Raw genomic sequence first — 26,833 nt, 5'->3', positions numbered from 1 at the left:
ACACTCATCCACTCATCGTTATTATCTACTGTAGGGTAACACTCATCCAATCGCTTAGAGAATAAGGGTTCTTTGTTTGTCCCCATAGGAGAACTCTTTTTGGTACCAGGTAGCACCTTCTTTTCAAAGAGTGTACTGTAGGGCAACACTCAGCCACTTTGAATGGGACTAGGGCTCTGTCATGCATTGTAATGTGCAGTCATCCACTCGTGTCATCCACTATTGAAGGGTGCTGTCATTCACTGCTGTAGGTCAGAAGGGCTCTGTCGTCCACTGTAGGGCACTGTCATCTACTCAGTATCATCCAATACTGTAAGTCACTGAAGGTTACTGGAAGGCTATCATCCACTATAGGGCACTTTTTAGGTCACAGTCATGAGTCATCCACTGAGGATGATAGGGTACTGTCATCAGCTGTAATCTGCTGCCATCCATTGAAAGAAACTGACAGTCATTTTAGCATCAGAGCCATATTTAGATATCTAAGTAGGTCAAGACAATTAGGCTAATGGATTAATCTCTTTTGATTATCAGAAGATGTTTTTCTATGAAAATGACGATGATGATAACGTCGACATTGAAGACGATGATGAAGATGAGCTTCTGCTGCTGATGATGAGATTTACCGACAAGGATGATTTTGATAACAATGATGCTGATGAAAGTTTTTTTTCCCTTCTGTAGATAAAGTGTGACCAGTACTGGCCGACCCGTGGTTCAGAGACCTATGGGATGACCCAGGTCACCCTACTGGACACTATGGAACTGGCCACCTTCTGCGTGCGCACCTTCTCCCTGCACAAGGTCAGTACATACACACATGCATGCACGTACGCGCACAGGCACTCATGCACGGACACACACACACACGTTATGTTCTTCTATCTTCATGGGACCTACAATGTATTTATATTCAAATCCAATTTTTTCTAACCCCTAAACCTAACACTAACCCTTACCATGTCCCTAACCTTAACTCAAACCTAAACCATAACCCTAAACATAACACTAACCCTTACCATACCCCTAACCCTAATTGTAACCCTAATTGTAACCCTAACCTTAAAACTAACCCCTAAACTTAACATAGCATTTGTCCTCATGGGTGTGTGGGTAACACACACACACACACACACACACACACACACACACACACAAACTCCACCTCACCTCCCCTGTTCTCGTTTAACTTCTCCCACTCCCCCCTTTCTATTCTTCTGTTCATCTTGGTAAATCCATCGCCATTTGCTCTTGATTAATTTACTGTCATGCCCCATGACACTTCTACACTCTCAGCCAGCTAATGAACCAGAAACAATTTGAAGGGAATTCAAACCTCGACTGTCACCCTGTGAGAAAACAGCAGGGAGCAAAGGGGAAGGTGATTACACTGTAGTTAATGGAGCATTGGTTCTATCCAGTCAGCATTTCAGCCTGAACCTGTCATGATGCACTGTTACAGAGAGATTATCACTGTTAGAATCACACTACTTCCTGAATATTGTATTTATCTAGGAACTAGAGCCTTACCAAGCAGTGTCTCAAAACACACATAAACTAGGCCAGCTGACTTTTAAGTGCTTTGAGGTACATTATTAATATATCAGTCATGAATATAGAGTACATACAGTGCATTTGGGAAAGTATTCAGACCCCTTGACTTTTTATTTTATTTTTATGTTAGTGTCTTATTCTAAAATGAATTTAAAAAATGTTTTCCCTCATCAATCTACTCAAAATACCCCATAATGACAAAGCTAAAAACGGATATATCACATTACATAAGTATTCAGACCCTTTACTCTGTAATTTGTTGAAGCACCTGGCAGCGATTACAGCCTCAAGTTTTTTTGGGTATGACGCTACAAGCTTGGCACACCTGTATTTGGGGAGTTTCCGCCATTTTTCTCTGCAGATCCTCTCAAACTATATCAGGTTGGATGGGAAGCGGCGCTGCACAGATATTTCCAGGTCTATCCAGAGATGTTTGATTGGGTTCAAATCCAGGCTCTGGCTGGGCCACTCAAGGACATTCAGAGACTTGTCTCAAAGCCACTCCTATGTTGTCTTGACTGTGTGCTTAGGGTCATTGTCCTGTTGGAAGTTGAACCTTCGCCCCAGGCTGAGGTCTTGAAGTGCTCTGGAGCAGGTTTTCGTCAAGGATTTCTCTGTACTTTGCTCCATTTATCTTTCCCTCTATCCTGACTAGTCTCCCAGTTCCTGCCCCTGAAAAACATCCCCACAGCATGATGCTGCCACCACCATGCTTCACTGTAGGCATGATGCCAGGTTTCTTCCAGATGTGATACTTGGCATTCAGGCCAAAGATTTTAATCTTGGTTTCATCAGACCAGACAATCTTGTTCCTCGTGATCTAAGAGTCCTTTAGGTGCCTTTTGGCAAACTCCAAGCAGGCTGTCATGTGCTTTTTACTGGGGAGTGGCATCTGTCTGGCCACTCTACATTAAAGGCCTGATGTTATGCAGGTGAATGAGGACCCAAAAGCGACTTGGCGAAAACAGAGTCTTTAATCCAGTTAACGGAAATAGCAATACTCCTAGACAAATCGGAGCGGTAAATAAAGCATAAAAACAATTCCACTCGTAATCACGAGAACTGACTGGAGATTCGATAAACTGCAGGTTGCCTCGGGAAGGCACTTGACCGTAGCAGACTCAGACACCTGCTCACCACGCAGCATCTGAGGGAAACACGACACGACAGGGCGATACAAAGACACAGCACGGTGAACAATATACAAGGATCCGACAGGGCAGAAACGGAAAACAAGGGGAGAAATAGGGAACAGGTGTGGGAAGACTAAATGATTGATTAGGGGAATAGGAACAGCTGGGAGCAGGAACGGAACGATAGAGAGAAGAGAGAGAGAGAGGGAGAGAGAAAAAGGGGAACGAACCTAAAAAGACCAGCAGGGGGAAAACGAACAGAAGGAAAAGCAAAATGACAAGACAATATAAGACAAAACATGACACCTGATTGGTGAAGTGCTGCAGAGATGGTTGTCCTTCTGGAAGGTTCTCCTATCTCCACAGAGGAACTCTGGTTCTTGGTCACCTCCCTGTCCAAGGCCCTTCTCCCCCGATTGCTCAGTTTGGCCGGGCGGCCAGCTATAGGAAGAATCTTAGTGGTTCCAAACTTCTTCCATTTAAGAATAATGTGGAGGCCACTCTGTTCTTCAGGCTCCTTCAACAATGGGACCTTATATAGACAGGTGCGTGCCTTTCAAAACCATGTCCAATCAATTGAATTTACATTTACATTACATTTACATTTAAGTCATTTAGCAGACGCTCTTATCCAGAGCGACTTACAAATTGGTGCATTCACCTTATGACATCCAGTGGGACAGTCACTTAACAATAGTGCATCTAAAACTTAGGGGGGGTGGGGTGAGAGGGATTACTTAACCTATCCTAGGTATTCCTTAAAGAGGTGGGGTTTCAGGTGTCTCCGGAAGGTGGTGATTGACTCCGCTGTCCTGGCGTCGTGAGGGAGTTTGTTCCACCATTGGGGGGCCAGGGCAGCGAACAGTTTTGACTGGGCTGAGCGGGAGCTGTACTTCCTCAGTGGTAGGGAGGCGAGCAGGCCAGAGGTGGATGAACGCAGTGCCCTTGTTTGGGTGTAGGGCCTGATCAGAGCCTGGAGGTACTGAGGTGCCGTTCCCCTCACAGCTCCGTAGGCAAGCACCATGGTCTTGTAGCGGATGCGAGCTTCAACTGGAAGCCAGTGGAGAGAACGGAGGAGCGGGGTGACGTGAGAGAACTTGGGAAGGTTGAACACCAGACGGGCTGCGGCGTTCTGGATGAGTTGAAGGGGTTTAATGGCACAGGCAGGGAGCCCAGCCAACAGCGAGTTGCAGTAATCCAGACGGGAGATGACAAGTGCCTGGATTAGGACCTGCGCCGCGTCCTGTGTGAGGCAGGGTCGTACTCTGCGGATGTTGTAGAGCATGAACCTACAGGAACGGGCCACCGCCTTGATGTTAGTTGAGAACGACAGGGTGTTGTCCAGGATCACGCCAAGGTTCTTGGCGCTCTGGGAGGAGGACACAATGGAGTTGTCAACCGTGATGGCGAGATCATGGAACGGGCAGTCCTTCCCGGGAGGAAGAGCAGCTCCGTCTTGCCGAGGTTCAGCTTGAGGTGGTGATCCGTCATCCACACTGATATGTCTGCCAGACATGCAGAGATGCGATTCGCCACCTGGTCATCAGAAGGGGGAAAGGAGAAGATTAATTGTGTGTCGTCTGCATAGCAATGATAAGAGAGACCATGTGAGGTTATGACAGAGCCAAGTGACTTGGTGTATAGCGAGAATAGGAGAGGGCCAAGAACAGAGCCCTGGGGGACACCAGTGGTGAGAGCGCGTGGTGAGGAGACAGATTCTCGCCACGCCACCTGGTAGGAGCGACCTGTCAGGTAGGACGCAATCCAAGCGTGGGCCGCGCCGGAGATGCCCAACTCGGAGAGGGTGGAGAGGAGGATCTGATGGTTCACAGTATCGAAGGCAGCCGATAGATCTAGAAGGATGAGAGCAGAGGAGAGAGAGTTAGCTTTAGCAGTGCGGAGCGCCTCCGTGATACAGAGGAGAGCAGTCTCAGTTGAATGACTAGTCTTGAAACCTGACTGATTTGGATCAAGAAGGTCATTCAGAGAGAGATAGCGGGAGAGCTGGCCAAGGACGGCACGTTCAAGAGTTTGAGAGAAAAGAAAGAAGGGATACTGGTCTGTAATTGTTGACATCGGAGGGATCGAGTGTAGGTTTTTTCAGAAGGGGTGCAACTCTCGCTCTCTTGAAGACGGAAGGGACGTAGCCAACGGTCAGGGATGAGTTGATGAGCGAGGTGAGGTAAGGGAGAAGGTCTCCGGAAATGGTCTGGAGAAGAGAGGAGGGGATAGGGTCAAGCGGGCAGGTTGTTGGGCGGCCGGCCGTCACAAGACGCGAGATTTCATCTGGAGAGAGAGGGGAGAAAGAGGTCAGAGCACAGGGTAGGGCAGTGTGAGCAGAACCAGCGGTGTCGTTTGACTTAGCAAACGAGGATCGGATGTCGTCGACCTTCTTTTCAAAATGGTTGACGAAGTCATCTGCAGAGAGGGAGGAGGGGGGGGAGGGGGCGGAGGATTCAGGAGGGAGGAGAAGGTGGCAAAGAGCTTCCTAGGGTTAGAGGCAGATGCTTGGAATTTAGCGTGGTAGAAAGTGGCTTTAGCAGCAGAGACAGAGGAGGAAAATGTAGAGAGGAGGGAGTGAAAGGATGCCAGGTCCGCAGGGAGGCGAGTTTTCCTCCATTTCCGCTCGGCTGCCCGGAGCCCTGTTCTGTGAGCTCGCAATGAGTCATCGAGCCACGGAGCGGGAGGGGAGGACCGAGCCGGCCTGGAGGATAGGGGACATAGAGAGTCAAGGGATGCAGAGAGGGAGGAGAGGAGGGTTGAGGAGGCAGAATCAGGAGATAGGTGGGAGAAGGTTTGAGCGGAGGGAAGAGATGATAGGATGGAAGAGGAGAGAGTAGCGGGGGAGAGAGAGCGAAGGTTGGGACGGCGCGATACCATCCGAGTAGGGGCAGTGTGGGAGGTGTTGGATGAGAGCGAGAGGGAAAAGGATACAAGGCAGTGGTCGGAGACTTGGAGGGGAGTTGCAGTGAGGTTAGTGGAAGAACAGCATCTAGTAAAGATGAGGTCGAGCGTATTGCCTGCCTTGTGAGTAGGGGGAAGGTGAGAGGGTGAGGTCAAAAGAGGAGAGGAGTGGAAAGAAGGAGGCAGAGAGGAAAGAGTCAAAGGTAGACGTGGGGAGGTTAAAGTCGCCCAGAACTGTGAGAGGTGAGCCGTCCTCAGGAAAGGAGCTTATCAAGGCATCAAGCTCATTGATGAACTCTCCGAGGGAACCTGGAGGGCGATAAATGATAAGGATGTTAAGCTTGAAAGGGCTAGTAACTGTGACAGCATGGAATTCAAAGGAGGCGATAGACAGATGGGTAAGGGGAGAAAGAGAGAATGACCACTTGGGAGAGATGAGGATCCCGGTGCCACCACCCCGCTGACCAGACGCTCTCGGGGTGTGCGAGAACACGTGGGCGGACGAAGAGAGAGCAGTAGGAGTAGCAGTGTTGTCTGTGGTGATCCATGTTTCCGTCAGTGCCAAGAAGTCGAGGGACTGGAGGGAGGCATAGGCTGAGATGAACTCTGCCTTGTTGACCGCAGATTGGCAGTTCCAGAGGCTACCGGAGACCTGGAACTCCACGTGGGTCGTGCGCGCTGGGACCACCAGAGTAGGGTGGCCGCGGCCACGCGGTGTGGAGCGTTTGTATGGTCTGTGCAGAGAGGAGAGAACAGGGATAAACAGACACATAGTTGACAGGCTACAGAAGAGGCTACGCTAATGCAAAGGAGATTGGAATGACAAGTGGACTACACGTCTCGAATGTTCAGAAAGTTAAGCTACATAGCAAGAATCTTATTGACTAAAATGATTAAAATGATACAGTACTGCTGAAGTAGGCCAGCTGGCAGTGGGTGCGTTGTTGACACTACACTAATCAAGTCGTTCCGTTGAGTGTAATAGTTTCTGCAGTGTTGCTATTCGGGGCTAGCAGGCTAGCTAGCAGTGTTGTTTACGTTACGTTGCGTTAAAAGAACGACAATAGATGGCTAGCGAACCTAGAAAATCGCTCTAGACTACACAATTATCTTTGATACAAAGACGGCTATGTAGCTAGCTAAGTAGCTAGCTACGATCAAACAAATCAAACCGTTGTACTGTAATGAAATGAAGTGAAAAAGTGATACAACCTGTGAATGCGACCGGGTAGTTGAGTTCTATACAGAAGACGTTGGCTAGCGTTGGCTAGCTAGCAGAGTCACCTACGTTAAGGACGACAAATAGCTGGCTAGCTAACCTCGGTAAATTAAGATAATCACTCTAAGACTACACACTCTAAACCTAAACAACACAATTATCTTGGATACGATGATACGATGATACGAAGACAGCAAAGACAGCTATGTAGGTAGCTAACACTAAACTAATCAAGTCGTTCAGTTGAGTGTAATAGTAATAGTTTCTCAGTGCAGCTAATCAGTGGACGTTAGCTAGCTGGCTAGTGAAGACTACGTTAGGACGGCGAAATACGATAATTACGCAATTATCTTTGATACAAAGACGGCTATGTAGCTAGCTGAGAAGAAATTGCTAAGATAAGACAAATCAAACCGTTGTGATATAATGAAATATAATGAAAAAGTTATACTACCCGTTGGAGCGACGTGCAGATGCGACCACTCGCTCCAACCGGAATTTACCACAGGTGGACTCCAATCAAGTTGTAGAAACATCTCAAGGATGATCAATGGAAACAGGATGCACTTGAGCTCAATTTCGAGTCTCATAGCAGAGTCTGAATACTTACAGTTGAAGTCGGAAGTTTAGATACATTTAGGTTGTAGTCATTAAAACTGGTTTTTCAACCACTCCACAAATTTCTTGTTAACAAACTATAGTTTTGGCAAGTCGGTTAGGACATCTACTTTGCGCATGACACAAGTAATTTTTCCAAAAATGGTTTACATACAGATTATTTCACTTATAATTGACAGTATCACAATTCCAGTGGGTCAGAAGTTTACATACACTGAGTTGACTGTGCCTTTAAACAGCTTGGAAAATTCTAGAAAACGATGACATGGCTTTAGAAGCTTCTGATAGGCTAATTTACATAATTTGAGTCAATTGAAGGTGTACTTGTGGATGTATTTCAAGGCCTACCTTCAAACTCAGTGCCTCTTTGCTTGACATCATGGGAAAATCAAAAGAAATCAGACAAGACCTCAGAACAAAAATTGTAGACCCCCACAAGTCTGGTTCATCCCAAAACTCCTGAAGGTACCACGTTCATCTGTACAAACAATAGTACGCAAGTATAAACACCATGGGACCACACAGCCATCATACCGCTCAGTTCTGTCTCCTAGAGATGAACGTACTTTGGTGCGAAAAGTGCAAATCAATCCCAGAACAACAGCAAAGGAGCTTGTGAAGATGCTGGAGGAAACAGGTACAAATATACAGTGCCTTGCGAAAGTATTCGGCCCCCTTGAACTTTGCGACCTTTTGCCACATTTTAGGCTTCAAACATAAAGATATAAAACTGTATTTTTTTGTAAAGAATCAACAACAAGTGGGACACAATCATGAAGTGGAACGACATTTATTGGATATTTCAAACTTTTTTAACAAATCAAAAACTGAAAAATTGGGCGTGCAAAATTATTCAGCCCCCTTAAGTTAATACTTTGTAGCGCCACCTTTTGCTGTGATTACAGCTGTAAGTCGCTTGGGGTATGTCTCTATCAGTTTTGCACATCGAGAGACTGACATTTTTTCCCATTCCTCCTTGCAAAACAGCTCGAGCTCAGTGAGGTTGGATGGAGAGCATTTGTGAACAGCAGTTTTCAGTTCTTTCCACAGATTCTCGATTGGATTCAGGTCTGGACTTTGACTTGGCCATTCTAACATCTGGATATGTTTATTTTTGAACCATTCCATTGTAGATTTTGCTTTATGTTTTGGATCATTGTCTTGTTGGAAGACAAATCTCCGTCCCAGTCTCAGGTCTTTTGCAGACTCCATCAGGTTTTCTTCCAGAATGGTCCTGTATTTGGCTCCATCCATCTTCCCATCAATTTTAACCATCTTCCCTGTCCCTGCTGAAGAAAAGCAGGCCCAAACCATGATGCTGCCACCACCATGTTTGACATTGGGGATGGTGTGTTCAGGGTGATGTACTGTGTTGCTTTTACGCCAAACATAACGTTTTGCATTGTTGCCAAAAAGTTCAATTTTGGTTTCATCTGACCAGAGCACCTTCTTCCACATGTTTGGTGTGTCTCCCAGGTGGCTTGTGGCAAACTTTAAACACCACTTTTTATGGATATCTTTAAGAAATGGCTTTCTTCTTGCCACTCTTCCATAAAGGCCAGATTTGTGCAATATACGACTGATTGTTGTCCTATGGACAGAGTCTCCTACCTCAGCTGTAGATCTCTGCAGTTCATCCAGAGTGATCATGGGCCTCTTGGCTGCATCTCTGATCAGTCTTCTCCTTGTATGAGCTGAAAGTTTAGAGGGCCGGCCAGGTCTTGGTAGATTTGCAGTGGTCTGATACTCCTTCCATTTCAATATTATCGCTTGCACAGTGCTCCTTGGGATGTTTAAGGCTTGGGAAATCTTTTTGTATCCAAATCCGGCTTTAAACTTCTTCACAACAGTATCTCGGACCTGTCTGTCCTTGTTCTTCATGATGCTCTCTGCGCTTTTAACGGATCTCTGAGACTATCACAGCGCAGGTGCATTTATACAGAGACTTGATTACACACAGGTGGATTGTATTTATCATCATTAGTCATTTAGGTCAACATTGGATCATTCAGAGATCCTCACTGAACGTCTGGAGAGAGTTTGCTGCACTGAAAGTAAAGGGGCTGAATAATTTTGCACGCCCAATTTTTCAGTTTTTGATTTGTTAAAAAAGTTTGAAATATCCAATAAATGTAGTTCCACTTCATGATTGTGCCCCACTTGTTGTTGATTCTTCACAAAAAAATACAGTTTATATCTTTATGTTTGAAGCCTGAAATGTGGCAAAAGGTTGCAAAGTTCAAGGGGGCCGAATACTTTCGCAAGGCACTGTATCTATATCCACAGCAAAACGAGTCCTATATCAACATAACCTGAATGGCCGCTCAGTAAGGAAGAAGCAACTGCACATGGGGACAAAGATCGTACTTTTTGGAGTAATGTCCTCTGGTCTGATGAAACAAAAATAGAACTTTTTAGCCATAATGACCATCGTTATGCTTGGAGGAAAAAGGGGGAAGCTTGCAAGCCGAAGAACACCATCCCAACCGTGAAGCACAGCGGTGGCAGCATCATGTTGTGGGGGTGCTTTGCTGCACTGGTGCACTTCACAAAATAGATGGCATCATGGAGGAAAGGAAAATGATGTGGATATATTGAAGCAACATCTCAAGACATCAGTCAGCAAGTTAAAGCTTGGTTGCAAATGGGTCTTCCAAATGGACAATGACCGCAAGCATACTTCCAAAGTTGTGGCAAAATGGCTTAAGGAAAACAAAGTTAAGGTATTGGAGTTGCCATCACACAGCCCTGACCTCAATCCTATAGAACATATGTAGGACAGCACTGAAAAATTGTGTGCGAGCAAGGAGGCCTACAAACCTGACTCACTTGTAGAAGGCTACCCAAAACATTTGACCCAAGTTAAACAATTCAAAGGCAATGCTACCAAATACTAATTGAGTGTATGTAAACTTCTGACCCATTGGGAATGTGATGAAAGATATAAAAGCTGAAATAAATAATTCTCTCTACTATTATTCTGACATTTCACATTCTTAAAATAAAGTGATGATCCTAATTGACCTAAAACAGGGAATTTTTACTTTGATTAAATATCCGGAAATGTATTTGGCTGAGGTGTATGTAATCATCCAACTTCAACTGTATGTAAATAAGGTATTTTTGTTTTTTATTTGTAATTAATGTGCCAAAAAAATCTAAAAACGTGTTTTCTCTTTGTCATTATGGGGTATTGTATGTAGATTGATGAGTGAAAGCATGTATTTAATCCAGTTAGAGTAAGGCTGTAACGTCACAAAATGTAGAAAAGGGGAAGGAGTCAGAATACTTTCCAAATACACCGTATGTCAATTCATATATTATGTAATGTTTGGAAGCATAATAATTATCAAGTACATGGGGAGAACACAGATTCTTTTGTTTGGTTTCTGAAAGTACCCCTCCCTCCATTCTGCTATGTCTCATACAGTAGTAATGGTGATGGCACTAATAATGCTCTCCTCTCCCTTCTCTCAGAGTGGTAGTAGTGAACGGAGGGAGGTGCGTCAGTTCCAGTTCACTGCCTGGCCGGACCACGGAGTACCAGAGTACCCCTCCCTCCATTCTGCTATGTCTCATACAGTAGTAATGGTGATGGCACTAATAATGCTCTCCTCTCCCTTCTCTCAGAGTGGTAGTAGTGAACGGAGGGAGGTGCGTCAGTTCCAGTTCACTGCCTGGCCGGACCACGGAGTACCAGAGTACCCCACCCCGTTCCTCGCCTTCCTACGCAGGGTTAAAGCCTGCAACCCCCCTGACGCAGGTCCTGTCATCGCACACTGCAGGTAAGAGGACACGCAAGCACACATATACCCACACACACATATACCACACACCTGCGACACACACACACACACACACACACACACACACACACACACACACACACACACACACACACACACACACACACACACACACACACACACACACACACACACACACACACACACACACACACACACCCTGGATCCAGTCAGCCATATATGACAGGCTGTCCTGACGAATGACCACTGATAGCTCAGACCCCCCCCTGTTTCTCTCTCTCAGTGCTGGGGTGGGCCGCACCGGCTGCTTCATCGTGATCGACGCCATGCTGGAGAGAATCAGACACGAGCGCACGGCCGACGTCTACGGTCACGTGACCCTGATGAGGTCCCAGCGGAACTACATGGTGCAGACGGAGGACCAGTACGGCTTCATCCACGAGGCGCTGCTGGAAGCAGTGGCTTGTGGGAACACGGAGGTGGCGGCCAGGAGCCTGTTCTCCTACATGCAGAAGCTGGGCCAGGTGGAGAATGGAGAGCACGTCACCGGCATGGAGCTGGAGTTCAAGGTGAACATATCAACACAGTGGATACTGTAGCATAGAAATATAGTGGATAGAATAGAGACATGTAGAAATATAGTTCATATTCAGAGATATGCCAGTCAGAAATAGGTTCACAATCAGAAATACTTGGTAATTTGGAATTCAAATTGGTTTTGGTGTAGTACAATGCTTCAAAAAGCAATACTCTCTGTATCTCTCCCTCTCTACTTTCCTCTCTCTCCTTCAGCGTCTGGCCAACACAAAAGCCCACACGTCTCGGTTTGTCAGTGCCAACCTGCCGTGTAACAAGTTCAAGAACCGCCTGGTCAACATCATGCCCTACGAGACAACCCGTGTCTGTCTGCAGCCAATCAGAGGCCTGGAGGGATCAGACTATATCAACGCCAGCTACATCGATGGATACAGGTACGTCTCAACCATAGAAATAGAAATAGTAGAATAGACATCCCAATTCTAGACACTGTTCCATTACTAAATTGATTTTGCATAGATATAAAACCCTAGGAACATTGAATCTGTGCCACAAACTGTCCACCATCTTGACTTGGACCAGTTCTGATTAGCTATGTTAAACTTGCTAGTTTTATCTTTATGGTCTATTAATTAAGGATTGTGTCCATGTGGTTATAGGCAGCAGAGAGGTTACATCGCCACCCAGGGTCCACTGGCTGAGACCACAGAAGACTTCTGGAGAATGCTGTGGGAACACAACTCTACCATCGTTGTCATGCTCACTAAACTGAGAGAGATGGGACGGGTAAGGTTACGCACACACATGCACGCAAGCACCCACCTACTCACACACATACACGCACACACGTGCCATCTCTGTTCCTTTGCGTGTCTCTACAGGAGAAGTGCCATCAGTACTGGCCTGCGGAGCGTTCAGCCAGGTACCAGTACTTTGTAGTGGATCCCATGGCTGAATACAACATGCCCCAGTACATCCTCAGAGAGTTCAAAGTTACTGACGCAAGGGTGAGTGTGTGTGTGAGTCTGAGTGTGTGAGAGTGTTTTTGTGTGTGCAACATTTCCACAATAATCTCCATCCTCCTCAGACAAGTCAAGGTCAATGACGCGTGACTATTTATGCTTGTGTGTGTGTTGTAAATGTAACTGCGAATTACTTATCCCTTTTGTAGGGTATTTTATATTGTAATCAGTCACCTCTACCCCTTATAGTCCATCTATCAGGGGAGTTTGTGAGGGTCCTGGCACCTAGCATGTTCAATCGACCCACCGTAGATTACTCTAGTCAACCCTGTCCTCTCCTAACGCCCTGAACGTGTGTGTGTGTGTGTGTGTGTGTGTGTGTGTGTGTGTGTGTGTGTGTGTGTGTGTGTGTGTGTGTGTGTGTGTGTGTGTGTGTGTGTGTGTGTGTGTGTGTGTGTGTGTGTGTGTGTGTGTGTGTGTGTGTGTGTGTGTGTGTGTGTGTGTGTGTGTGTGTGTGTGTGTGTGTGCGTGTGTGTGTGTGTGTGTGTGTGTGTGTTGATAAGCCTGTCCTGATGGCCCATTAACAGATGTTGTATTGATCTCTGTGGAGTCAGGTTGTCTGAGCAGAGGAAATATGTAATTGGCTACAGACAGACAGGCTCCAGAGCCAGGCAGACAGGATTTATACACACATAGATCAGACAGAGAGAAGATGAGGAGGATAGGTGGTCAAAAGCCATAACCAGACCTGCAACCTTACTAGAAAACTCTGTCTGAATAGATAGTAGAATAGTTTGATTGGTAAAAGCAGTAGGAGGGAAATCTTGCATTCACTTTTCCAATCACGTACAGAGAGCAGTGTTTACTGGTAACAATAAGGAGGAAGGAAGGGTGTATGTCACTTCTTCTTCCTTCCACTCTCCCATCAGGATGGCCAATCGCGGACAGTTCGTCAGTTTCAGTTCACTGATTGGCCAGAGCAGGGAGTTCCGAAATCTGGAGAGGGCTTCATCGACTTCATTGGCCAGGTGCACAAAACCAAGGAGCAGTTTGGTCAGGATGGCCCAATCAGTGTCCACTGCAGGTAATAGCTATATTTTGATTAACAATGCTTATAGACTTCACACATCTGTTATTCCCCATTACTGCTGTATAAAGATTTTCCAAGATGGCGTAGCAGTCGGACGTGTATTTCTCTTGTCCCGTCTTGTACATAGTCGTTTTCCTCGTCGTATATTTTGTATTTATTTTAATCTCACTTTCCATCTACGAACTGAATATACTTTCCTGCAACCCGCCTCACCCAATGTTGTATGGATCTGCTATTTTTATACTTTAGAACCGGAACCCCCATCAGAAGTTAGCCAACTAAATAGCTAGTAGCTAGTAGTCAGTTAGCCACTGCTAGCGGTCTTCACCGTTAACTTGGAAACCAGCCAGCTTCAGCTCGGTCAATACCTGCCAGTCTGCCCAGCGCGATATCAACCCAGAGCATATCGGACAACTTTTTCTCTACATCATCACCAGATTCCTGCCACAAGCCCTGGTCCATTACATCGGATCATCGCAGCTAGCTAGCTGCATTTGAGTGGCTACTGCTGGCTAACGCCTCTGTCGCACAAAGCAAGCACCAGTTAGTCTTGAACTAGCCTTGAGCTCGGCCCATCTTCCAGCTAACCGAAGAGGTCTACCAGCTAATTGGGCTACAATACCTCTTTTGCCAATTGGACAGGGCCCTTTATTGCCGACACATAGCACTGCCGATCCATCACGATTGGTCTGCCGACGTAATCGTCCGAGGTGGTTTCAACAGGCTCTTCCATTGCAACATCGCCGAAGGACCATCTGCTATTTCTGGCCCACTAGCTGTCTGAATGGCTGTTTCTCCAGCTCGCCTAGCGTAGTAGTGACTACTGAACCGCTCCCTGATGCACCTGTTGCTGCTCATTGGATCCTATGATCACCCGGCTACACATGCCTCTCTCTAATGTCAATATGCCTTGTCTTCTGCTGTTTTGGTTAGTTATTATTGTCTTATTTCATTGTTGAGCCCCCATTCCTGCCCAACATGCCTTAGATAGCCCTTTTGTCCCACCCCCGACACATGCGGTGACCACACCTGACTTAACTGGTGCCTGTAGAGACAAAACCTCTCATCGTCACTCAATGCCTAGGTTTACCTCCACTGTACTCACATCATACCATACTCTTGTCTGTACATTATTCCTTGAATCTATTCTACCACGCTCAAAAATCTGCTCCTTTTACTCTCTGTTCCGAACGCACTAGACGACCAGATCTTATAGCCTTTAGCCGTACCCTTATCCTACTCCTCCTCTGTTCTTCTGGAGATGCAGAGGTTAACCCAGGCTCCGCAGCCCCCAGCACCACTCCTATTCCCCAGGTGCTATCATTTGTTGACTTCTGTAACCGTAAAAGCCTTGGTTTCATGCATGTTCAGAAGCCTCCTCCCCAAGTTTGTTTTATTCACTGCTTTAGCACACTCCGCCAACCCTGATGTCCTTGCCGTGTCTGAATCCTGGCTTAGGAAGGCCACCAAAAATTCAGAAATTTCCACCCCCAACCACATTTTCCGACAAGATGGAACTGCCGAAGGCGGGCGGAGTTGCAATCTACTGCAGAGATAGCCTGCAGAGCTCTGTCATACTATCCAGGTCTGTGCCCAATCAATTTCAGCTTCTACTTTTAAAAATCCACCTTTCCAGAAACAAGTCTCTCACCGTTACCGCTTGTTATAGACCCCCCCACCCCCCAGCCCCCAGCTGTGCCCTGGACACCATATGTGAATTGATCGCCCCCCCATCTATCTTCAGAGTTCGTACTGTTAGGTGACCTAAACTGGGATATGCTTAACACGCCTCGGGGTAGCCAGGCGTTTTCTAGAGGATTGAGGTCAGGGCTTTGTGATGGCCACTCCAATTCCTTGACTTTGTTGTCCTTAAGCCATTTTACCACAACTTTGGAAGTATGCTTGGGGTCACATTAGTGACTACATTTGGAACACCCATTTGCAACCAAGCTTGAACTTCAATTCAACCATAACGATGGTCATTATGGTTAACAGTTATATTTTTGTTTCATCAGACCAGAGGACATAACTCCAGAAAGTATGATCTTTGTCCCCATGTGCAGTTGCAATCCGTAGTCTGGCTTTTTTTATGGCGGTTTTGGAGCAGTAGCTTCTTCCTTGCTGGGCGGCCTTTCAGGTTATGTCGATGTAGGACTCGTTTCACTGTGGATATGGATACTTTTGTACCTGTTTCCTCCAGCATCTTCACAAGGTTATTTGCTGTTGTTCTGGGATTGATTTGCCCTTTTCGTACCAAAGTACGTTAATCTCTGGGAGACAGAAGGTGTCTCCTTCCTGAGTTCATCCCATGGTGTTTACACTTGCGTACCATTGTTTATACAGATGAAGGTGGTACCTTCAGGCGTTTGGAAATTGCTCTCAAGGATGAACCAGACTTGTGGAGGTCTACAATTGTTTTTATGAGGTCTTGGCTGACTTCTCTTGATTTTCCCATGATGTCAAGAAGAGAGGCACAGAGTTTGAAAGGAGGCCTTGAAATGCATCCACAGGTACACCTCCAATTGACTCAAATTATGTAAATTATCCTAACAGAAGCTTCTAAAGCCATGACATAATTTTCTGGAATTTTCCAAGCTGTTTAAAGGCACAGTCAACTCAGTGTATGTAAACTTCTAATTCACTGGAATTGTGATACAGTGAATTATACTTGTGATTTGTGTCATTCACAAAGTACATGTCCGACTTGCCTAAACTATAGTTTGTTGACAAGACATTTGTGAAGTGGTTGAAAAACAAGTTTGAATGACTACAACCTAAGTGTGTGTAAACTTCCGACTTCAACTGTATATCCATCCTGCCCTGCCTTTCTAAAATCTTTGAAAGCCAAGTTAACAAACAGATCACAGACCATTTCGAATCACACCGAACCTTCTCCACTATGCAATCTGGTTTCCGAGCTGGTCATGGGTGCACCTCATCCACGCTCAAGGTCCTAAACGATATCATAACTGCCATCGATAAAAAAACAGTACTGTGCAGCCATCTTCATCGACCTGGCCAACTTTTTCGACTCTATCAATCACCACATTCTTATCGGCAGACTCAATAGCCTTGGTTTCTCAAATGACTGCCTCACCTGGTTCACAAACTACTTGTCAGATAGAGTTCAGTGTGTCAAATCGGAGGCTCTGTTGTCCGGACCTCTGACATTTTCTATGGGGGTGCCACAGGGTTCAATTCTCAGGTTGACTCTTTTCTCTGTATATATCAATGATGTCGCTCTTGCTGCTTGTGATTCTCTGATCCACCTCTCCGCAGACGACACCATTCTGCATACATCTGGTCCTTCTTTGGACACTGTGTTAACAAGCCTCCAAACGAACATCAATACCATACAACACTCCTTCCGTGGCCTCCAACTGCTTTTAAATACTAGTAAAACTAAATGCATGCTCTTCAACTGATTGCTGCCTGCACCCGCCCTCCCGACTAGCATCACTACTCTGGACGGCTCTGACTTAGAATATGTGGGCAACTACAAATACCTAGGTGTCTGGTTAGACTGTGAACTCTCCTTCCAGACTCACATGAAGCATCTCCAATCCCAAATTTTATCTAGAATTGGATTCCTATTTCGCAACAAAGCATCCTTCACTCATGCTGCCAAACATACCCTCGTAGAACTGACTATCCTATCGAACCTTGACTTCGGCGATGTCATTTACAAAATAGCCTCCAACACCCTACTCAGCAAACTGGATGTAGTCTGTCACAGTGCCATCCGTTTTGTCTATGGCCTATTTATTGCCTTACCTCCCTAATCTTCTACATTTGCACACACTGTACATAGCTTGTTCTATTGTGTTATTGACTGTATGTTTGTTTGTGTGTAACTCTGTATTGTTGTTTTTGTCGCACTGCTTTTGCTTTATCTTGGCCAGGTCGCAGTTGTAAATGAGAACTTGTTCTCAACTGGCCTACCTGGTTAAATAAAGGTGAAATAAAATACAAAATAGTAGTCTGGCTGACATATTGGTAAGTTCAGAGCTGGTATTTGTTTGACCCGTGTGTGTGTGTGTGTGTGTGTGTGTGTGTGTGTGTGTGTGTGTGTGTGTGTGTGTGTGTGTGTGTGTGTGTGTGTGTGTGTGTGTGTGTGTGTGTGTGTGTGTGTGTGTGTGTGTGTGTGTGTGTGTGTGTGTGTGTGTGTGTGTGTGTGTGTGTGTGTGTGTGTGCAGTGCGGGTGTAGGGCGAACTGGAGTCTTCATCACTCTGAGCATTGTTCTGGAGAGGATGCGTTACGAGGGAGCTGTGGACATCTTCCAGACTGTGAAGATGCTGAGGACACAACGCCCTGCTATGGTGCAGACGGAGGTAGGCTTCAAAGATACAACGTCCTGCTATGGTGCAGACGGAGGTAGGCTTCAAAGATACAACGCCCTGCTATGGTGCAGACGGAGGTAGGCTTCAAAGATACAACGTCCAGCTATGGTGCAGACGGAGGTAGGCTTCAAATATACAACGCCCTGCTATGGGGCAGACGGAGGTAGGTTTCACAGACACAACGCCCTGCCATGGTGCAGACGGAGGTAGGCTTCACAGACACAACGCCCTGCCATGGGGCAGACGGAGGTAGGCTTCACAGACACAACGCCCTGCCATGGGGCAGACGGATGTAGGCTTCACAGACACAACGCCCTGCCATGGGGCAGACGGAGGTAGGCTTCAAAGACACAACGCCCTGCCATGGGGCAGAAGGAGGTAGGTTTCACAGACACAACGCCCTGCCATGGTGCAGACAGAGGTAGGTTTCACAGACACAACGCCCTGCCATGGTGCAGACAGAGGTAGGCTTCACAGACACAACACCCTGCCATGGTGCAGACAGAGGTAGGTTTCACAGACACGCCCTGCCACTGTGCAGACGGAGGTAGACTTCCCAGACACACCGATGACCTCTTCAATTATAAATTATAAAATGGTTTGTTGAGAAATAGACAGATATTGCTAGATTTTATTTTCATTCATTCATACAGAAAGCAGACCACCTCACTAGCTACACTAGCTACACTAGCTACATGTCCATGCCATCAATATACTGCACTAGACAGAAATCTGTCTATTCTTTCTTTTTGTTCAGGATGAGTACCAGTTCTCCTACCAGGCTGCCCTGGAGTACCTGGGGAGTTTTGACCACTATGCAACCTAAGAGAGGAGAGGAACTGTCATCCCTCCTTCCTTCTGCTCAGATAGAGGTCCACAGAGAAACAAGGAACAACCAACGAGAGAAGCAGGCTGGAAAACGACAAAACAATGAACCTTAAATCCCACCTGAGGGACGACACTACTAACAAGGAGTAATTATTACAAGAACATCAGCAACAAACAAAACAACAACAACAACAACTAGATGAATGTCAAAGAAAACCTGCGCTCTCAGGAAAGACCTGGAAAGGGTGTGTTGGGAGTCGGAGACAGACTACTACATGTGTAATCCTGCTTATTCTTCTTACCTCAGTGTTCAAAATGTGGAGGACTTATAATACCTGTGTGTGTTGTGGTCAGCTATTTCAAAAATGAAACCAGTGAAAAACAAAAACTGCTTCAGAAACAGGAGTTGTGATATGTGTGTGTAAAAACTACAAGGACACAAAAAGCCTGGATATTTGCTGCACCCTAAATGGGTTTTTGTGTTATTATCTTTCTATCTATGGGTTAAGTGTGAAAGTGCAAAGGTGAACGTTTTCATGTGTCTGTCGTTCTGCATTCTGGTGTCTGTTGCTGCCAGAGCTAGTCCTGGCTTAACCTGAGCACAGTTTTAGACAGAGGACTAAACCTAGTCCTAGACATCAAAGTAGGACTAGAGGGGCGGTTTGAGCTGCATGTCCGTGATTGGACGCCAGACTCTCCTACCCACAGTGCCAAGAGAAACCACGCTGTTCCTTGGCAGATGGAAAATGTACTTTGACCTCTGATGAGGAGGATTGGTGCCCTACTATCTGTACATCCAGCTTACAATACATGAGCAGTAAACTCACAGATCTAGAATCAGTTTTACCATCCTTAAATTGTAACCTAAACCATTTGGTTGAAAAAGCTAAATTGACCTTGATCAGTGTCTGGGGGCAACTTCACCCTATTCCAAGTGGGGATCAATATTATTACAAGTCAATGTTTAGTCTATTTCATAACCTAATGACAGTAAAGGTTAAACACAGATTAGGCAATTCCATGTCAATCCCAGCCAGTCATTTCAGGAGGTTCCATGTATGAATTGAATGTTGTCTATATTTTTCTTGGAGGGCCATTTCGATGAATGAACAGAATTTCAAATAATGGTCTTTTTTGGGGGTCAATTTCCAGCTTCTGCAGAAACCATTGTAAGGATCCTATTCATTGTGGTTCAGTGTCTTTGCCTTACGTTTCACCTGGTTGGTTCTCTGCAGTTTAGGCTGTATCCCATGTACCTGAGCTAAGCATTGAGTGTCATGATGTAGCTTACACCTATTTGAAGCTTACACCTATTGAACCTATCTGAACACCTATTTGAATTGTCACTATACATTGGAATGGTCCTGATTGCTCAGTGGGTTGGAGCTGGGTTATGACAGCATTAAGGTTGAGGGTTCAATTCCTGCTTGGGGCTACGTATATGGTACTGAATATGTCTGTTAACCGCGAGTTGCTTTGGATGAAATTAGTTTTGCTTGTTAAACAATGTAAATCCCAACGGGTTGAGAGGAGAAGAAAGAGGTTTGAACTCAAACTCAACCCACTCTCTTCCTCTCAGTCCCTCCCTCGGCTCACAGTGGCTCTTTACATCTTCGCTCCGGTTTCTCTCTGCTCGTAGTCTTACTGTGCAGACAAAAAAAAAAAAAAAACGAACGACACAACCCGATGCTTTCACCTCAAATCCACTCCGACATTCCCCACCATCCCTTGAGATGTTGTCCTCTTCTCTTATTGATTTGATGTACTATAATCTGCTTCCCCAGATACGTCGTGATTGTAGAGCACAGTATGGTTTATCGTACATGAACTTGAACTGTACATACCGTCTGACGTATAGAGTTCTTTATAGTCCAGTACATAGGCCTGAGCATAAGGCGTACATACAGTACAACACGCATAATTATTTATTATTAAAGAAAAGAGCCTTATTGTTATTGTTGACCTTGTCAAATATTTATTTGATATGATTTTTTAAATATTTATTATCATTCTATTTTGTTACTGTTATTAAGACTTGATTTTTTACTATTGGTTGATTTGTTTATTCATTGTTTTATTTGGGAAAATAACCGAATATAACCAATGAGATGTTGTTTACTTGGCAAGCCAATTTTACTGTATGATATCGTCAATGTTTTTTTAATTGTCTTTTTTATTTGCTTTAGTACAATGTGTACAGCACTCTGTGTAGAGTGCTATTTGATACTGATGTCCTCATAGATAGATACTTAGAGCCAGACCTAGTTTCAGTTCAGTGACTCCCCCCGCCCCCATTATCATAGCTAAAGTGGTACGATCCGATCGCCAATACGGCGGCATAGATAGAGAGTTTAAACGGTCGAGGAAAGTACAGTAGTTGTTGAAAGTTTATGCTATACTGTTCAATTATAGTGTGCTACTATAGATCGAAGGAGTATATGATAGCATTTTGGGACAAATTGTGGGGAAAGTATTTAACAATTAAGTTATCCGAATATGAAATGTAAGTTTGGTCCAAAAGTTTATCTGGCGTGACTTAACATTTTAATGATTAAAATATAAATATACCTGAAATGAAAGACCCACAGACTAAACATGTGACATCAAGTTAGGGCCAGTTTCTATGGCATCACATATATCCTGTTACCTAGTAACTGTTATTTTCTTTAAACCCTGGTTGTAGATAGTATTGTATGTTGACTTTGTATTAAAAGCAGGATGATTGGAGATACAGCATAATGTGTCATTTGGTTCCTCTGTCATTGTTTGTGATTGTCTGACAACTGGCTGCAAATTATGCAATGTAAAAGTATAGAAATATAACACAGCAGAAGCAAGGGAGGAAGCCTTTGTGATGAGATACATTTCAAGAAGAAAGGTGTGAAGTGTATCTTTCTCCACTAGGTGGTGTCCAACTACCTATCTAGAAAGAACATTTCAATGTATTTTACTAGGCAAGTCAGTTAAGAACAAATTCTTATTTACAATGACGGCCTACCGGGGAACAGTGGAGTTAACTGCCTTGTTCAGGGGCAGAACGACAGATTTTTACCTTGTCAGCTCGGGGATTCAATCCAGCAACCTTTCGGTTACTGGCCCAACACTCTAACCACTAGGCTACCTGCCCTCCCAACATGTAGGCTACATGCCGCCCCAACTGGTAAAGGTGAGCCCCAACATGTAGGCTACATGCCGCCCCAACTGGTAAAGGTGAGCCCCAACATGTAGGCTACATGCCGCCCCAACTGGTAAAGGTGAGCCCCAACATGTAGGCTACATGCCGCCCCAACTGGTAAAGGTGAGCCCCAACATGTAGGCTACATGCCGCCCCAACTGGTAAAGGTGAGCCCCAACATGTAGGCTACATGCCGCCCCAACTGGTAAAGGTGAGCCCCAACTTTAACCAGTAAAATCGAATCTATCAGTATACCAGAAAGTGTTCCTACCTGCGATCCCTCAACATTCAGGTTGTGAAACATTTCCTTGTATTTTGTATTTGGATCTCAGCCAAATGGTTTTCTTTAGAATGTTGTAATGGATGAAACATGTCTATGTGTCGTCTAAATTCTAAAACGCAGTTGCAATACCCTTATGCACTACAGAGATTGTCACAAGCTTCTCACCTAGTGTGTAGTGTGATACAGTGATAGCACACAAAGAATGGTGTGCCCTGAGCATGGTTGGGTGTGAGTTACAGGAAACTTACATAATACCAGGGCGCACACACACACACACACAAAGTGAGGTGCTGCAGATCCTATCACCTCTCATTCTGATGCACCTAGATGATACAGTCTATGGCACTTTTTGCTCAGCTCCGAATGTACGCCTTATACCTCCAGCTTGACTATCTTTCCCCTCAAACTTGCATGACATTATCTGTTTAAATGTGAGTGAAATGCGAGCGATATTGCTTCCATGGTGCAAACCAATTGGGGTCAAGCATTTACAGTGAAGCACGTTGTCATGAAACTAATGTTCTATTGGATGTAACTCTATCATTCAGCGGTGTCACATTTCCTTGTGGAGATCTCTACCGTGACCGGCCCAGTAACCCTAACCCTCTGTCCCAACACAATATCTCACAACGCTGAGGGAGGGCGTAACACTACACCTCGGCGCTCTGACGCCAAAAGAATACAGCCACAGCGATAGTACACTTGGCCATATAAACTTATACAGCTACCCAATCTGTCTGTCCCTGTTAGTAGGGGATGCTCTCAGGTTGACCTAATGTCTGTAGTAGTATCGGCTTGGTTTGTCAGAGGGTGGTTGAATTCCTTGCTAATACAGAATGGAGAGGTATCGACTATATGTTAATTACAAGCTTATAAACGTATGAATATCTCATGCTGTAGCTTATTCATCAGCCTGGCTAACCAGGGTTGTTTTGATATGGACTGTATGAAATGTCTTCACCCCAAGGCACCTAGTAGGTCTCCGTAACGCTTCAATGATACAGTACATATTAAATAGAGTCCTTATTTACCTTGGGGTAAAGACAGTCCTTGAGTTGGAGTGAAATAGGTTCCGGTATTAATTTTGGGTGCCAGTACTTATTGTTTATATTTAGGTGCAGAGGCTAAATACTTTTGCGCTAATATTCAATAAGAGGAACAGGAGCTCAAGCAGTAGAACATTTGAGGTGTTGGTACTCAACTAAGCTCCTGCCCAAGTCAAGCACTGGGTAAAGGGATTGTTCATGCATTTCATTACAGTCCATATCAAAACACCTCAAGTCCAATTGTCCAATTGAGCTGACATATTCAGTGTTTACCATGAATCTAGTCTCCACTAACGCAGGAACATTGCCTTCTTGGGTTAGAGTCAGATCTGCGCCAGCCAACACCAGCACAGCAGTTGTTTTGACAGTGCCAGAGGTGGAACTGTAGTGGCCTGTAGTAGCTTATAGCCTACCTAAAGCGGACATTGCCCTTGACTGCACCGAGTCCCATTTCAGAGATATCCCAAGCAGCCGTGTTTACAAATTCAAACACTGGAAAGTGATATGTAATCTACACCTTGATTATGCTGATAGAAAAATCCACATTATTTAGATTTATAAACTGGGTGGTTTGAGCCAAACTGCTGATTAGCTGAAAGCTGTAGTATATCAGACCGTATACAATGGGTGACAAAACATTTATTTTTACTCTTCTAATTACGTTGGTAACCAGTTTATAATTAAACAATAAGGCCTAAGGAAGTGTGGTATATGGCTAATATACCATGGCTAATGGCTGTAATGGCAATTACAGCCATTAGCCGTGGTATATTAGCCATATACTGTACCACAAACCCCCGTAGAGCCTTATTGTGATTATAAACGGTTTACCAACGGAATTAGAAGAGTAAAAATACATATTTTGTCATACCCATTGTGGTTCAAGCCCTGAATGCTGATTGGCTGAAAGTTGTGGTATGTCAGGCCATATACCATGGGTATGACAAAACATATATGACCAATATACCACGGCTAAGGGCTGTGTCCTAGCATTCTGCGTTGCGTTGTATGTAAGAACAGCTCTTAGCTGTGGTATATAGGCCATATACCACACCCCCTCAGGCCTTATTGCTTAAAGAGACTACACTTTCTCCCGTCTAACTTGACTGGGGCAGGTGTGATTTTGTGACAATGATTGCAAGAGCTACTCACCGATTTGACAGCTCCAATGCAGTTCCACCTCTGCTACGCAGTGCTATCGACGGTTAACTCTTGATCTGATCCGACCTTGGCATAAGCCAAGGCCTAAAATTGTCAATCAAGCTGTAACGCTGATCTTCTGCGATATGGATTGAATTGAGCCCCGATGTTTTTTCCCAGTCTATATTAGAGGAACATAAATGTCCTGTAAAGGAATTGGTGAGTGATGTAGGATGTCTGCATTGAGTTGAAATATATAGTCTATAATATATAGGAATATGTAAGAAGATATAGGACATATCCATACATTGTATAGGAATATATATACAAATATATAGGCTATATCCATACATTGTCGCAAAGTGGGTCGCGGACCGTTAATGGTGGGTCGCGACGTGTCCGAGTAAATGTATAATTATTTCATTAATTACTGGAATTGACTTGGTCAAGTGCATCTGCGGTCTCTGCTCAGTTTGGCAGCTGCGCGAGTGAAGGGGGATATCCTCGTGCTTCACGGTTAACCGGATCTTTTTTATGCAGTTTTCTTGAAGATCACTCTGCGACACACACGATGCAGCGCTGTCGTTCAGCAGCAGGTGATGCTCTGTCTGCCACTGACTTGTCATGACCACTAGTCATCACTCACCGCTGTCATGAAATGGACTCATGTTAGCAACAAGTTTTGACTGAGCTCAAATGTCATGAAACGCATATAGAGCGATGCGTTTCTCTCTCTTTCATACCAACTTATAACGAGGGGCGCCCACAATGTGTTTTGTGAGGGGATGTGCTTAGTAATGAGTCTCTCATAACGAACAAATGATGGTAAACCCAGGGAGTTCTTTCAGAACCGCTGCAGAGTGCTTCAGGAAACAGTGTTTCGACAGTTGAAGAGTACGTCAGCTAGCAAGGCATTGTTGTCATTTTATAACAGGTGATGATCAGCAGAAATAAGGTAGTATTAACTAACTCTCATAGTAGTAGATGTGAGTTTCTCTTTCAAACAATCCCCTGGCTTTGTACACAGCTAATAGTTAACATTCGCCTAAGCAAACTACCTACTGACAGTGCAACCCTAGTAGCAGTACAGATGAAGATGAACAATGATCAGGCCCACTGTACATCTTACTGTAGAAATTATTGTTGAAAACTAGTCTAGGTTTGAACTGTTGCTGCAAAATACAATTTTTATTCTGAACTGGAAAAAACTGATTGAAGCAAGATGTTTTTCAGGTAAACACACTCACACAGGTCTGGGTTGTTAATCTACAGCAGGAAGCAGTCTCCTGCCTGACTGAGAAAGCAGTAGATGTTCTGGTCCAGTTTGGCACCACATACCTACGTGAGAAAGGGTTCTCAACCCTGACATACTTAAAGAACAAGTACAGAAACAGTTTCAAGACTGAGCATAACCTCAGTGTGGTACTGTCAAAAAAGGAACCCAGAATAGACATGCTCTCATTAGGACTGTGTGTTTTCTGGTCTACATTTGTGTGATGTGATCAATTAGTTTATTCCAGTTCAGAATTAAAAAATAGATGTTGTATTTTAACAGCAACAGTTCCAACCTAGACTTTATTTCAACAATAATTTATACAGTAAGATGTACAGTAGGCCTGATGATTTTTCATCTGTATTGTTACTTAGTGTTGCTCTATCAAAAAGCCTGTGTGTGTTCTGTTATACATCTGTGTGATGTGATCAATCTGTTTATTCCAGTACAGAATGAAAATGATGTATTGTGTTTTAACAGCAAAAGTTCCAACCTCGACAGATATGCAAGAGTGTTTTTAATGGGGGAAAATAAACATGAATAGATATTTATATGGATATTTAATTTAATTGTTTTTTGTTTTTGTCTATGTTGTATTTGTTTTAGGCATAAGGGCAAAGAAATGTACCAATATTTATAGAGAGTTGCATATTTTCCTAAGCTTGGGTCCCAGGAAAACAGAATTTCTAATTTGGGTCCCAGGCTGAACAAGTTTAAGAACCACTGCAAATAGAGCATTATTTATTATCATGGCCAGACAGATACAAATTTGGCTGAATTTCCTCAAACTCAAAAATGTCTTTGCCATAAAGTGGTTTTCAGGAAAAACATGTATCCACCTCTTTCAAACATCAAACAAGAATGCTATACCACACCAGCCAATTTTTAAGAATCTGCATTGTCACTAGAAAAAGCTCAAACCAAGTTTACACATCCACTGGGTCAAACAGCTGTGTGTCAGAG

The 26,833-nt window shown here is 44.6% G+C and overlaps 1 protein-coding gene across 7 annotated transcripts in view; it reads left to right on the top strand.

Moving 5' to 3' along the window:
- The window catches only part of LOC124041538 (receptor-type tyrosine-protein phosphatase S-like), a 111,577-nt gene extending 89,890 nt beyond the window's left edge, over positions 1–21,687 (top strand). For all 7 annotated transcript variants that reach the window (XM_046359238.1, XM_046359242.1, XM_046359240.1 and 4 more), the window contains 9 exons: positions 685–804; positions 11,059–11,213; positions 11,479–11,764; positions 11,988–12,166; positions 12,392–12,518; positions 12,614–12,739; positions 13,624–13,778; positions 17,981–18,116; positions 18,883–21,687. In XM_046359238.1, the coding sequence (XP_046215194.1) occupies positions 685–804; positions 11,059–11,213; positions 11,479–11,764; positions 11,988–12,166; positions 12,392–12,518; positions 12,614–12,739; positions 13,624–13,778; positions 17,981–18,116; positions 18,883–18,951 (1,353 nt within the window). In that variant the 3' untranslated portion in view covers positions 18,952–21,687. The remainder of the gene's footprint in view (positions 1–684; positions 805–11,058; positions 11,214–11,478; positions 11,765–11,987; positions 12,167–12,391; positions 12,519–12,613; positions 12,740–13,623; positions 13,779–17,980; positions 18,117–18,882) is intronic.
- Positions 21,688–26,833: the final 5,146 nt, after the last annotated feature.

The sequence above is a fragment of the Oncorhynchus gorbuscha genome, linkage group LG08 (genome assembly GCF_021184085.1).
Source record: "Oncorhynchus gorbuscha isolate QuinsamMale2020 ecotype Even-year linkage group LG08, OgorEven_v1.0, whole genome shotgun sequence".
In the NCBI taxonomy this organism is placed as follows: Eukaryota; Metazoa; Chordata; class Actinopteri; order Salmoniformes; family Salmonidae; genus Oncorhynchus; species Oncorhynchus gorbuscha.
This window is presented reverse-complemented; position numbering and strand designations above follow the sequence as displayed.